Below are 14,059 nucleotides of genomic sequence, written 5' to 3' on the forward strand. Positions count from 1 at the left end.
TTCTTCCATCATATCTCTCACTCTCTTCCAATCACTCTGAACTACCATTCTCTTTGCATGCTCTATTCTGTATTTTTTCAGAAGATCTAGGTCACTTCTGTGAGTGTTTATGGTCCTATGTTTCCTTGATCTGTTGGGTATCCATATGCATTTTTATTTTGACAAGGTAGTGATCTGATTACATCCTGCTAGTTTTCCTCACTTTCATGTTCATAATCTCTCTGTGATTCTTGTCATGGACTGCTACATGGTCTAGCTGTTTTTCCCCAATCCTCTTTCCAGGGCTGACCCTCTTTGTTTTCCAGTAACATTATAAAAATACAAATAAAAATTTTTCCATGTGATAAGTAAGACTAGTCCTATGGAGTTTAATAGTAGCCACTGTGGGTCTGCATACCTATGTTTGTGCACTCTTTGTTGGGAACAACATTAAATAATATGATTCCAGGGAAGCTGTTCGTAAACACCATACCAGAAATTAGGCAAATAGTGACATCCCAAGGCACGGGCTACAAGTAAGAGGAAACTTCCACAAAATGAATGCCTTCAAAAATTTTTTATGAATTTCCTCTGCACTATTTGAGAAAAAACTATACAAAAGGCTGGCAGAGAACCCATGTTACAACATAAACAAGTTCTATCAAATGAACAATGATGATTTTTAATGTTTAAAATTCTACTTCTGCTGTTTCATTTGATATGGACAACGATTATTTTAGTTTTTAGATTGTAGCTGTTCCTTTTGTTTTGACTACAGTACTGTAATGAACAAAAATGGAAAATCCAGGTTGGAGTAATGACAATATTATGAAAAGGATGGTTGCTACTCACCAATAGCGGAGGTGCTGAGTTGCAGATAAGTACAACAAAAAGCTTGTCAGACAAGTAAGGCTTCAGCCGAAAAGGCCTTTTCAGCCAAAAAGGCCTTCATCTGAATAAGACAACACACACACACACACACACACACACACACACACACACACACACACACACACACACACACACAAAATCATACGCAAACGCAACTCACATACACATGACCACAGTCTGTGGCTGCCCAGGTCATATTAGTGATTTTGAGCCTAAGCCCATTTCACCTAAATAAATAATGTGGATTATGTGAGGCAAAGTAAGAAAGGTGGTTTTGACTTATCAGTGGAATAGACTTAAATCAGCTAAACGTGTTCAAGCTAGATTTTTTTAAATAAAGTTTGTGTATTCTGAAATTATTCCTGCATTGGCAAAAGTGAAACTTAAGGTAGGGGTGAAGTTTCAGGAAAAGTACTTCCTTCGAGACGTATAAGGAAACCCAAAGACGTGTACTTGAAACATTGCCCAGGCCCCTTGTTAGTGTCTGGTGTGTTATGCATGATCACCAGCTCCATCTTTACTACTGACAGAAGGTGCAAGCATTGTCTCCAGCAAATTTTGCACTAAATATCAATTTTTGCATGTGGTATCTGCATCATTGTGTTAACATGCCTAAATTTTCACACCACATTTTTTTAATGGATGAAGCTCACTTCAACAGGGAGGCTGTTTTGAACTATTAAAACAACCAGACTTGGGATGACAAAATTCCTCAATACACTCATTCATGTGGAATTTGCAGTGGTTCGGTATCTGTGTGTGTGCTGGTATCATTTATGGTTATCTTACTGGGCCACACATTCTTCCATACCACCTAACAGTTCCCAGATACTTGGTATTCCTGCAAGAGGTACTGTCACTCGGTCAGCAAATTGGATTTAAGCATGACGGTGCACCACGCATTTTACTTGTTGCATCTGTGAATGTCCCAAACAAACATGTGATGTAAGGTGGATAGGTCAAGGTGGACAAACTCCTTGACCACCACAGTTACCAAATTTAACTCCCCTCAACTTTTTCTTATGGGATCGTATGAAGAGCTTTGTGTATAAGACTCCCATATGGTCAAAGAAGATATTGCACAGATCATGGGAGCAGGAGAAATCATTCAGTGTATCCTAGGGTTTGTGGACCTTGAATCTGAAAGCATTGTACATATCAAAACTTTATCTATTAAGTCCAACCCAAGGAAGCCTGTAGTATATACTGCAAAACATCTCATGTAATGTAAGTGCAGAATGTAGTGTAGTATGACTTTGAAAACACTTGATTTTTGCTTCTAAATAAACCTGCTCTTTGGATTAACTTGTCCTGCCTCATGTGGGGTATTTGTTGTAGCATATAGTTCTATACTGCATGTATTAAGACATACAGCGAATGAGTCTCAAATTATAATTGTATAAATATATTACACATTTCATGTTATCTGATTCGTTACCTAAGCTAAGGCCATCTGGTGGGCTTTTGGAAGATCTTGGTAACTTGATTTCACCAGAATTACGTGATGCTGCCGACTTGGCTCTTACACGTGAGTAATACTCTTTGGTTGACTTGCTTCCATATCCTGACGTACTTGGTCGAGGCTGCCCAGAATAACATTCTTGTTGGCTGAATGTCTGGAACTGCATTGAATAGTCCATTGTCTGTGTATTGTTAGGCCCACTTGGTAAACTGAATGTTGCATATGGACAGATTTCGTAGTCCTGACCTGTAACATGTTTGTGTAAACTACATGAAATTACAAATATTACCTTGTTTCTTAAGTTCTAAAAAGACATTTTAAAAAACAAAAGGCACAGTTACTCACAGTAGAATTTGAAAGGACATGATATTCTGGATGTATAGAATGCTGACAATTATTGCAGCCTTCTGCGATTCATACTTTTGGTTACATATATTTCCTCTTAATGCTTTTTTCCGAACAGGACAGTAAACAAAAATGTTTAGAGACACTTTCTGCTATATTTTTTCCATTTTAGAGCCACAATTTCAGTATAATGAGAGTAAAATACAACTCAACAAACCAGTATCTCTGTATTACTAATGGTTTTGTATTCATATTTGTACACAAGAAGAAACAAATTTACAGTAATAATAACTAATAATTAAATTCAATAATTTGTCTACCAACTTGAGACATGTACAGTGAAGAGACAAAGAAACTGGTACTCCTGCCCAATATCATGTAGATCTCCCACAAGCACGTAGAAGTGCTGCAACATGACGCGACATGGACTCGATAAGGTCTGAAGTAGTGCTGGAAGGAACTGTCACCATGAATCTGTAAGAGTAGAAGGGGGTGGAGTCCTATTCTGAACAGCACATTGCATGGCATCCCAGGTATACTCAATAATGTTTATGTTTGGGAGTTTGGTGGCCATGGGAAGTGTTTAAACTCAGAAGTGTATTCCTGGAGCTGCTCTGTAGCAATTCTGGATGTGTGGGGTGTCACATTGTCTTGCTGGAATTGCCCAAGTCTGTTGGAATGCACAATGCAGATGAGTGGATGCACGTGATCAGACGGGATACTTATGTACAAGTTGCCTGTCAGAATCATATCTAGATGTATCAGAGGTCCCGTATCACTCTGACTGCACATGTTCCAAACCATTACGGAGCCTCCACCAGCTTGAACAGTCCCCTGCTGACATGCAGGGTACATGGATTCGTGAGGTTGTCTCCTTACCCATACACATCCATCTCCTTGATGCAATTTGAAATGAGACTCATTTGACCAGCAACATGTTTCCAGTCACCAACAGTCCAATGTCAGTAATGATGGGCTAAGGCAAGGAGCAAAGCTTTGTATCATGCAGTCATCAAGGGTACATCAGTGGGCCCTCAGTTCCAAAAGTCCACATCGATGATGTTTCATTAAATGTTTCACATGCTGACACTTGTTAATGGTCCAGCATTGAAATCTTCAGCAATTTGCAGAAGGGTTGTTCTTCTGACATGTTGAATGATTCTCTTAAGTCGTCATTGGCCCCATTCTTGCAGGATCTTTTTCTGGCCACAGCAGTGCCAGAGATCTGATGTTTTACTGGGTTTCTGATATTCACAGTACACTTGTGAAATGATCATATGGAGAAATCTGCACTTCATCACTACCTGAGAGATGCTGTGTCCCATTGCTCATGCACCGACTATAACACCTTGTTCAAACTCAGTTAAATCTCGATAGCCTGCCACTGTAGCAACAGAAACCAATCTAACAACTGCACCAGACACTTGTTGTTTTAGACAATCATTGCCGACTGCAGCACCATATTCTGCCTGTATTTGTATACACATGCCTATACCAGTTTCTTTGACACTTCAGTGTAAATGTGGTTATTATAATTACCGAATAAAACAGCAAGATGTTTGCTTAAAACATTGAACAAGATAAAGATAAATTATAGTTAATGACAGCCATTTTAATCAAATGTAAGCTGCTAACTAAATAGTTATTTTATTTACTAGCAGTTTTGATTAAACAGTTCATCCCCAAGTGTTACGAAAAGTCAATCCAGCGTACTCAATAGAGATAACACAATGTCATCAGAAATGAAATAAAACATGTGAAGACCAACTAGCAAAAATCACTGATACAAAATCTTACGGCTTCACAGTTCTGATAGACATATGTTATCAGTCACAAATTGTTATTGTGAAAAGTGAGGATGATTAAAAACGTACCCATTATTGTTATCAAGAAAGAAGATTGCTAGTACGGCTTCCATAGCTGTGTTTATACAGGACTTGTGTCGGTTACGTGTATTGAACTTAATGTCTGATGACAATAATGGCGCCAGCCACTGTGGCTGAGCGGTTCTAGGCGCTTCAGTCCGGAACCGCGCTGCTGCTACAGTTGCAGATTCGAATCCTACCTTGGGCATGGATGTGTGTGATGTCCATAGGTTAGTTAGGTTTATGTAGTTCTAAGTCTAGGGGACTGATGACCTCACATGTTAAGTACCATAGTGCTTGGAGCCATTTGAACTATTTGATAGTATATGAAGACAGTAACTGTTCTCGAAAGAACAGATTACTGTTGATGACCGTGCAGCTTTTCCCTGGAATAAATGATGACTAACTGAAACCCTCAGCTGCCGACAGGTGTTGTTGATATACCTCGATGTGGACAGCTGAAAATGTGTGCCCTGACCGGGAATCGAACCCGGGATCTCCTCCTTACATGGCAGACGCTCTATCCATCTGAGCCACCGAGGAAACAGATGAATAGTGTGACTGCAGGGACTTATCCCTTGCATCCCTTCTAACATATCCCTTCTAACATACTTAAAGTCAAATATTTAATACATTACCTCATTTGTAAAGCAATCAGACATATGAAGCTGTTTAATAATGGGCGTTTGAGTCTTTAAAGAATTAGGGGTTTACTATTGGTGAAATAATATGGAATAAAAATGTACAGTTTCTAGAGCTAAGTGAAGCAGAGTAAGCTATGAAACATCAAAGTACTCATAACAGCACAAAAAACTGTGGTTTAATACAGATGCAAAACAAATTAAATGTCAATGGTATAGAAAAATCAGATTTAATTATTAAAAAAGCAAAATGAGTAAGTTGAAGAATAGATGCTGATAAAAAGTATTAAGCTATCACCCAACTCACCAAATTCTCATGCGATTGTATGCTGGGGTTAAAAAAAAGTCACCTATTCTTACAGGATAGCCACCTATTTGCAGACAATTCAGCAGTTACTCAATGTGATTAACACTGGTTCTTATACATCTTTCAGTCCTCCTCCTTAATGAAACAGGAGTTCATGCAAATACACATGGCTGCCCTTGATTTCCCCATATGCATAAGAGACAAGCTCCTGTAATGTGTACCAATTTTCAATGGGTCCCATTACTTTTAAATGTCCCCATAGTCAGAAATCTAAGGGACTAAGGTCACATGAATGGGAATATCATGCTGCTGGACGTTCTTGACCAATACATCGCTCATTAAATGTTTGTGTTAGGTACTCTTGTATAAGGCATCGAATATGGGGTGATACATAAACCACATCTGTTGTCTTCCTGCAAGGGTAATGTTCTCCAATTGCAGACAGAAACACTGGAGCACATTTCACTGTTCATGTTATTCACACACTGAGGAATCACCAATCTCGTTCTGATGCCAGCAAGCCTCAAAAGATATGAAAGGAATAGCTGATATTGGAAACAGTTTTAAGTGCTATGTCTGACATCATCATCACTATCAGAAGGCTCAATACAAAAGCAAATGCAACCAATAATAAGTGAGCAATGAATGTCAAAGGCAAGGCAGTCAACACCATTAACACTGACCACTCTCTACATAAGTGAAATGGCCCATGTCTCAAACACTATTTTTTCTGTGACCAATGCTATGTTTTCTATGAATATGAAGCACATTTTTAATACACCCTGTACATATGCTTTCACTCATCTGGTGTTTCCTTATACTCAGTAATTGATCAATCTGGTCAGGTTAAATTTTGTTTTAATAGAAAAAAAGAATATCCTATGTGTCATAACTCATACTAATTCTGCAATTTAAAATTGTTTCAATTTGATGACATCTTGGTTCATATTAATGAATAGGGTCAAAAGAACAATGTTAATACCAGGTCCATAAACACAATGGGGCTTGGGTTATGTAAGAAAAACAGCTGCAATAAAAGTTTCAATTGAATTAACTTAATAATCCCAAAAGAAAGTTCAATGTGGGACAATTTTAAAATTCATTTCTCTGTATTATACTCTTTCATTATTCTCATGCAACCAAACATTACTCATTTAACAAATTTCATGCAGATTATGTCTCATAACTTGTAAATATTTAAATACACAATCTATTAAGCAAATATAAGCTACTGGTTGAACAAAAAATTTGTTTACTGCCAGTTGTAATCACACGGTCTTCAACAGTTATCATAATATATCAGCCTGTGAGGATATGTTGTAGTCATAACCACAGATCTGACACAAGCAATTGCAATCAAAACATGTAGGTCAGAAATTGTGGGCCCTAATTCAAAACTTACCAGTTACTATCAAATAAATTATAGCTAACTGAAACCCTCAGCTGCCGACAGGTGTTGTTGATACACCTCGATGTGGACAGCTGAAAATGTGTGCCCCAACCGGGAATCAAACCCAGGATCTCCTGCTTGCATGGCAGACGCTCTATCCATCTGAGCCACCGAGAACACAGATGAATAGCGCGACTGCAGGGACTTATCCCCTGCACGCTTCCCATGAGACTCACATTCCCAACTGTCCACAATTCTACATATGTAATGTACCTTATAGACATTTGCCCATTCACTCATTACTCGTGCACGCTTTGACGATTCCTGTAAGAGTTTGGGCAGCCTGTGCGCATTCGCACAGATGAAGGTCAATGGCTGGGTAGCCTTTAACTATATACATATATATATGAAAACAGTAACTGTTCTCGAAAGAACAGATTACTGTTGATGGCCGTGCAGCTTTTACCTGGAATAAATGATGACTAACTGAAACCCTCAGCTGCCGACAGGTGTTGTTGATATACCTCGATGTGGACAGCTGAAAATGTGTGCCCTGACCGGGAATCGAACCCGGGATCTCCTCCTTACATGGCAGATGCTCTATCCATCTGAGCCACCGAGGAAACAGATGAATAGTGTGACTGCAGGGACTTATCCCTTGCATGCTTCCCGTGAGACTCACATTCCCAACTGTCCACAATTATACATATGTAATGTACCTTATAGACATTTGCCCATTCACTCATTACTCGCGCACGCTTTGGCGATTCCTGTAAGACTTTGGGCAACCTGTGCGCATTCGCACAGACGAAGGTCAATGGCTGGGTAGCCTTTAACTATATATATGAAGACAGTAACGGTTCTCGAAAGAACAGATTACTGTTGATGACCGTGCAGCTTTTCCCTGGAATAAATGATGACTAACTGAAACCCTCAGCTGCCGACAGGTGTTGTTGATATACCTCGATGTGGACAGCCCCGGTTGGGGCACACATTTTCAGCTGTCCACGTCGAGGTATAGCAACAACACCTGTCGGCAGCTGAGGGTTTCAGTTAGTCATCATTTATTCCAGGGAAAAGCTGCACGGTCATCAACTGTAATCTGTTCTTTCGAGAACCGTTACTGTCTTCATATATATAGTTAAAGGCTACCCAGCCATTGACCTTCGTCTGTGCGAATGCGCACAGGTTGCCCAAAGTCTTACAGGAATCGCCAAAGCATGCACGAGTAATGAGTGAATGGGCAAATGTCTATAAGGTACATTACATATGTATAATTGTGGACAGTTGGGAATGTGAGTATCACGGTGTGCAAGGGATAAGTCCCTGCAGTCACACTATTCATCTGTTTCCTCGGTGGCTCAGATGGATAGAGCGTCTGCCATGTAAGGAGGAGATCCCGGGTTCGATTCCCGGTCAGGGCACACATTTTCAGCTGTCCACATCGAGGTATATCAACAACACCTGTCGGCAGCTGAGGGTTTCAATTAGTCATCATTTATTCCAGGTAAAAGCTGCACGGCCATCAACAGTAATCTGTTCTTTCGAGAACAGTTACTGTTTTCATATATATATGTATATAGTTAAAGGCTACCCAGCCATTGACCTTCATCTGTGCGAATGCGCACAGGCTGCCCAAACTCTTACGGGAATCGTCAAAGCGTGCGCGAGTAATGAGTGAATGGGTAAATGACTATAAGGTACATTACATATGTAGAATTGTGGACAGTTGGGAATGTGAGTCTCACGGGAAGCTTAAAGTTTGTCGGAAGTTGCTAAGGGGTCCCATTGTGAAATGTTGGATGAATATAGTCTGGGTAATTTGTGCCACATTGTACAGCTCACACAGTATATGGTGGCCTATGAGCAGTGACCAGTTTTTGTCTAAAGAGGTGGGCGAGTTCATTTGTTTGTTTGTTTGTTTGGGATGGGAGGCCAACAGTGTCTGAAACTTCTCGGCCAGTCAGTGATGACAGAATCGAGGCACATGCCCTGCAGTATTTCCCAAACGATTTTACAGAAACTCCTTGGTAAAAAAATCCATTTTTGCTTTACTTATAGCTCTAAATGTCAGTTTCATAATGCTGTGCCCATCATTTCGTTAATGGTCATAGTTATTGTGATATTTATGTGGAAGTAATACACTGTGCAAAATTCAAAGAAAGTTTGTTTTGAAAAATAGAGGTTGCTATGATCTTGCATTTGGTGCATAGTACATAATATGTTGCAGTGTATGAAATTTAGCTAACATATTAAATTGTTCTTTAGACTTAGTTGGAGGTCTGTCTGTCACCAATCTCGAGAGAACTGATCTGACGTAGCACACTCATTTGCGATTGTGCCACACCAGTGATAAAGCAAGAGTGAAATATCCACAGCATTTGTGGTGTCACTGCCAGACACCACACTTGCTAGGTGGTAGCCTTTAAATCGGCCGCGGTCCGTTAGTATACGTCGGACCCGCGCGACGCCACTATCAGTGATTGCAGACCAAGCACCGCCACATGGCAGGTCTAGTCTAGAGAGACTCCCTAGCACTTGCCCCAGTTGTACAGCTGACTTTGCTAGCAATGGTTCACTGTCTACATATGCTCTCATTTGCAGAGACGACAGTTTAGCATAGCCTTCAGCTACGTCATTTGCTACGACCTAGCAAGGTGCCATATTCAGTTATTATAATTACTATCTTCAAGAATGTATTCTGAACAGATAATATTGTGAATCATGTACCGTCAAGAGCAATGTTCATCATTAATGAATTAAAGTTAGGTATCAAACTAATTACGTCCGCTTTCTAAATTCTCATTCTTTGTCATGTTCCAGACCTCACTTCAGTATAGTTCTTCCCTCCTAACACCAGCCTGTGTGAGCTAAAACACGTGCATTTCAGCCTCCACTCATAACATGGTATTGGCTCTTCTGCTAACACAAAAGCATTCCTCATATTTCATAAAAGGATTGAAATATCAAAATGACATTTTGGCAAATAACAGCATGCAAAGAGCAGAGTATTTTGTGACATGGTTATTATGCAAAAATTGTGTTATTCAACTAACTACAGACTTTTTCTATGAAAGAATGCAATTTTGAATGGTCACCAATAGCTGGTGAAATGAGAAATGCTATGGGTTTTGGAACAACATAAGTGAAGACATTACATGTTTATTTTGTACTGAGAACTGCATTTTCATAAGCTACTGACCTTATTTTTCCTCAGTTCCTCACTTAATAAATTTAATAAACTGCATTTTCAGAATTCTTTTGCATCTACATCTGCACAACATGTTAGTGAGGTGAGGCTGTGTAAATTCCGATGTGTTTTGGCAAAAGAAGCAAATTTAATATGGAAGCCAGAGAAATGTGTACGTTTTACTCAAAATTTGCCACTCATGATGCTTCTCTGAAAGTTACAAATGGTTAACAAGCCAGGTAAAAATAAATCACTACATTTTTGGTGAAATTATTTTTAGATACCAACCAAAGCTGGGGTGACAGTAGATCGTTTTGAATGGCCATCTTGCAAGTATGGGTGTGGAGGGCCCCACACTTAACGTTTACAGAAGATGTGAGCATAGGCTTCAGTTTAGAATAGCACTTCCCCTCCAGTGCTCAGAATTTTCCCTACAGTGCCTGCCCATAACCCTCATCCCTAGCACTCTCCCCACGCGTGCCTATAGCTGTTTGTACAACTAGCGGCCACGGCATTCTGTGTTCACTATATGGAAAAGTTCATTTTTCACGCATCTAAATGTTTATAGCATCATATCTCCTGAACTATGTGCTACACAATGATATATTATGCAGGTACATTCAGTGATATATTGTCTGTGAAGTGCGTTGTGAATAGAGCTAGTACTAAAGAAGTAAGAAATTAAAATGTCATGCTTGTTCCTGAAGCTTGACTGCATGAATAATGAAAATGTAGTAAGCGATGAACATTTTCCTTTGTTCATTTTGTACGGGGTATCAGTGAGGAAAATGTTTAATAAAGGATTGAAATTATGTGTAAATGTGGTTGGAAGTGACTAAGTCCTCTCATTCTCAAATACTAGGTGAATATAATACCTCTTAATGAGTAGCTTATGACATTGTCTTAAATTCCATTAACAATTATACAAAAGACTGAAAATCAAATTTTTGTTACCCCTGGAAGCTGTTAGTTAGGCAACCTGCAACTGGTCTAGATTCTGGGATAGCGTTTTAGTAATACAGATATGTTTCCTCTCCCGGCACCCCTCCTCCCCACATCACTTTTTTGACAAGTTTCACTGTTAAGATTGCCTTCCTTCCTCTCCTTCAAGGCCACTTTGTCTTCCCCAGAACGGTTTCTTCAACCACCTTATTCCTTTGAAGTGTCTCCTGTATATGTCATCTTACCTTCCTCTAGCTCTCCTTCTCTCTTCCTCCTGTGGATCTTCCAGTTGGCCCTCTTTCTTATTGAGTCTCAACACTCCTGGTACCAATATATGCTACAGTAATGTTCATTAAGTGAATGGACAAAGCATTTCTGTGCAATAAAGTTACCAGCATGTAAGCAAACTGATCAACTCAAGACCATAAGGGACTGTGGAATTTGATGTCATTTCCACTGTACAGCAGAGTCTTCACAGCAGAGTAAGCATGTGCAGGACAAGGAAAAAAGATTAACTGCAGGTCAAAAGTATTTTGGCATTTTGAAGTCCTCTTTACCTAATTTTGAAAGTGTCCTGTTCAAGATAAATTCATAGTCATTTATAGAGAATTATATCATAATCAAAATGAAAAGAATATGACACAGATTTAATAATCAAAATGAAAAGAATATGACACAGATTTAATGGAGGCTTTGCTGCAGGCTTTGAAATAAAGTAAAACATGTGCTGGGACTTGTCACACTTTTGGAGTATTTATAAATCTAGTGTTTGTTTGGAACAAAATTTATAGAATCCTTGCCCAACTGAGCAACAAACTATGACAAGGTCAGCCATGAGAAACTACCATCAAAATTCACAGAATTGTTAGAAGACAGTCTGCTTCAGATTCTCAGAATACTGATTATTGGTGGTCTGAACAAGCTTTATGGCAAGGAAGTTCATGTCTCTACAGTAAAACATGAACTTCATGATCAGATTTGGTAGAAAGCCATACTTAGATAGGAAGAAGAGATTTGCCTTTGCTACAGAATACTGAGCATGTTCATCATACTACAGGTAAAAGGTGGAATCAACACTGTAATATACCAGCCGTGAAGCATGGAGGACGAAATTTTATGGTGTGGGTATGCATCTTTGTCAAATGCATGGATCCTTTAGCATCATGAAAGCTTCTGATTATAAGGACATTTTGGACAAATGACTTACCTTATTTGATTATCATTAGTTCTGCATAATAGTCCTGGCAATCTGTCATTTCTGTCCTTGCATTTTCAAAATATTATCATCAGTATGGTCAGTGTGCCATATGACGACACTGGTTAATGGCATTACAAAACTAATCCAAGTAAACTACTGGTGTGTATTAATACTGTAGTGAACTAAGAGAGAAATGAGTGCTTGTGTGAGCCTTCTTCACATTATTATCTACATATGCTGTATAGCTGCAGCACCTCCTCCCTTCCTGCTCCTCCCTCCCACCCCATCTCTCCTACACTCCCTCTCCTTCCCTCACTTCTCTCTCTCTCATTTGTGTGTGTGTGTGTGTGTGTGTGTGTGTGTGTGTGTGTGTGTGTGTCTGTGTGTGTGTGTGTGTGAGCGTGCATGCAAGTGTGCCTGCAACATGCAACAGTGCACTTGTGCATGCTTACAAACATAACAAATTATTTTTAATCCAAGCAACATACCTGATGTATCACTGCCCTTTTGGCCACTGAGAGAAGAGTCTCCTTTTCTGGCTGGAGATGGTGAATACAACTGCCCTCCCTGTAGATGTCCTCCACTTTGTTGGTCACTGTTTCGCTGATTTTCAAGTTCTGCAAGTGATTTTGCACCAAAGCCAGTATCACCTTGTTTGTATCCTGCATAGTGCCTGCAAATATTTTGAAAATGAGGCTTTCCAAATTTATATTAAATAGACATTCAAAAACTGCAATTTTAATTGCTTTATAAAGACTAAAAATAGCTTTTTATTTAAATCCAATCCAGTTACCTTCTATGGACAACAATGCAAACACAGATTGATGCTGCCACTGTGCATATTATTCCTGACAGGATTGGAATAATGATGTTCAGATGAGTATAGAAGGATTCTTGCTTTTCTGATGTATCAGTGACAAGTTCTGGATGCACAATTTCTGCAAAATGAGACTTTTGTAAGAAATTCAGTGACTTTAGACATAACTTTAATGCATTAAAGACAAAAAATGGTAAATGTCAGATTGATATTTCCCTTTTAAATCTCTAACCTAACTACCCGATTAAGAAATCTAACAGTCCATACTCCAATCCATAGAACACTAGTTTTATTTTTCATTTTGGCCACATTCTCCTGAGTGGCCCCTGCTTGTAGATTCGAATGGAGGACTATTTTACCTCTGCAGTATTGTCTTCAGGAGGATGCCGTCAGTTAAGCCATACAGTAGGACTGCATTCCATTGCTTGTGAAAAATAACATCTGTAGTTCCCCCTTGCTTTCAGGAGTTCATACTGCCAATGTAGTAAAGCCATGTTGGCTGAGTGTTAAAAGGCCAGATTGCTGCCTGCACAGTTACTGGAAAGGCTGCTGTCCCTATTCAGGAGCCACAGGTTTGTCTAGCATCTCTACTGATATCCCTCCATTGTGGTTGCACCTACAGTACTGCTATCTGTAACACTGAAACAGACAAGCCACCCCACTTTGGCAAGTTCCATAATTCATGGGAGGGTCCCAAGTGTAATGAATGAGTAGCAAAGTGAAAATCAACTACAGCTGTTGTATGACTGTGCTCAGCAATGACCAAAATTTTGCTGTCCACCACCCCCTCTTTCGCTGCAGAAAGTTTTAAGTCATCAGTATTGTCCTCCAAAGAGTACAATGATGACTTAAATCCTATGTGGCAGTAGTGATGTGTACTTGCCAGCAGCAGGTAACTGGTGACTGTTTATTAATTTACATACAAACATCATGCATCAGAAACTCAGTTATTTATGTGCTACATGGACGAGTAGTATGAATTGAAGATCAAGAGTAGAGAACTGATTAATATTCATCTTGTTGAAGGCCAAC

General features: G+C 39.4%; 1 protein-coding gene across 1 annotated transcript in view; it reads right to left on the reverse strand.

Annotated features, from left to right (window-relative positions):
- Window positions 1-14,059, reverse strand: part of LOC126484903 (Down syndrome cell adhesion molecule-like protein Dscam2) — a 505,795-nt gene that overhangs the window by 66,952 nt on the left and 424,784 nt on the right. Inside the window, exons 25-28 of the mRNA XM_050108503.1 lie at window positions 13,004-13,148; window positions 12,699-12,883; window positions 12,465-12,467; window positions 2,309-2,578 (exon numbers count right to left, since the gene is read on the reverse strand). Coding sequence (XP_049964460.1) covers window positions 2,309-2,578; window positions 12,465-12,467; window positions 12,699-12,883; window positions 13,004-13,148 — 603 coding nt within the window. The remainder of the gene's footprint in view (window positions 1-2,308; window positions 2,579-12,464; window positions 12,468-12,698; window positions 12,884-13,003; window positions 13,149-14,059) is intronic.

This window comes from Schistocerca serialis, chromosome 6 (genome assembly GCF_023864345.2).
Source record: "Schistocerca serialis cubense isolate TAMUIC-IGC-003099 chromosome 6, iqSchSeri2.2, whole genome shotgun sequence".
Classification (NCBI taxonomy): domain Eukaryota; kingdom Metazoa; phylum Arthropoda; class Insecta; order Orthoptera; family Acrididae; genus Schistocerca; species Schistocerca serialis.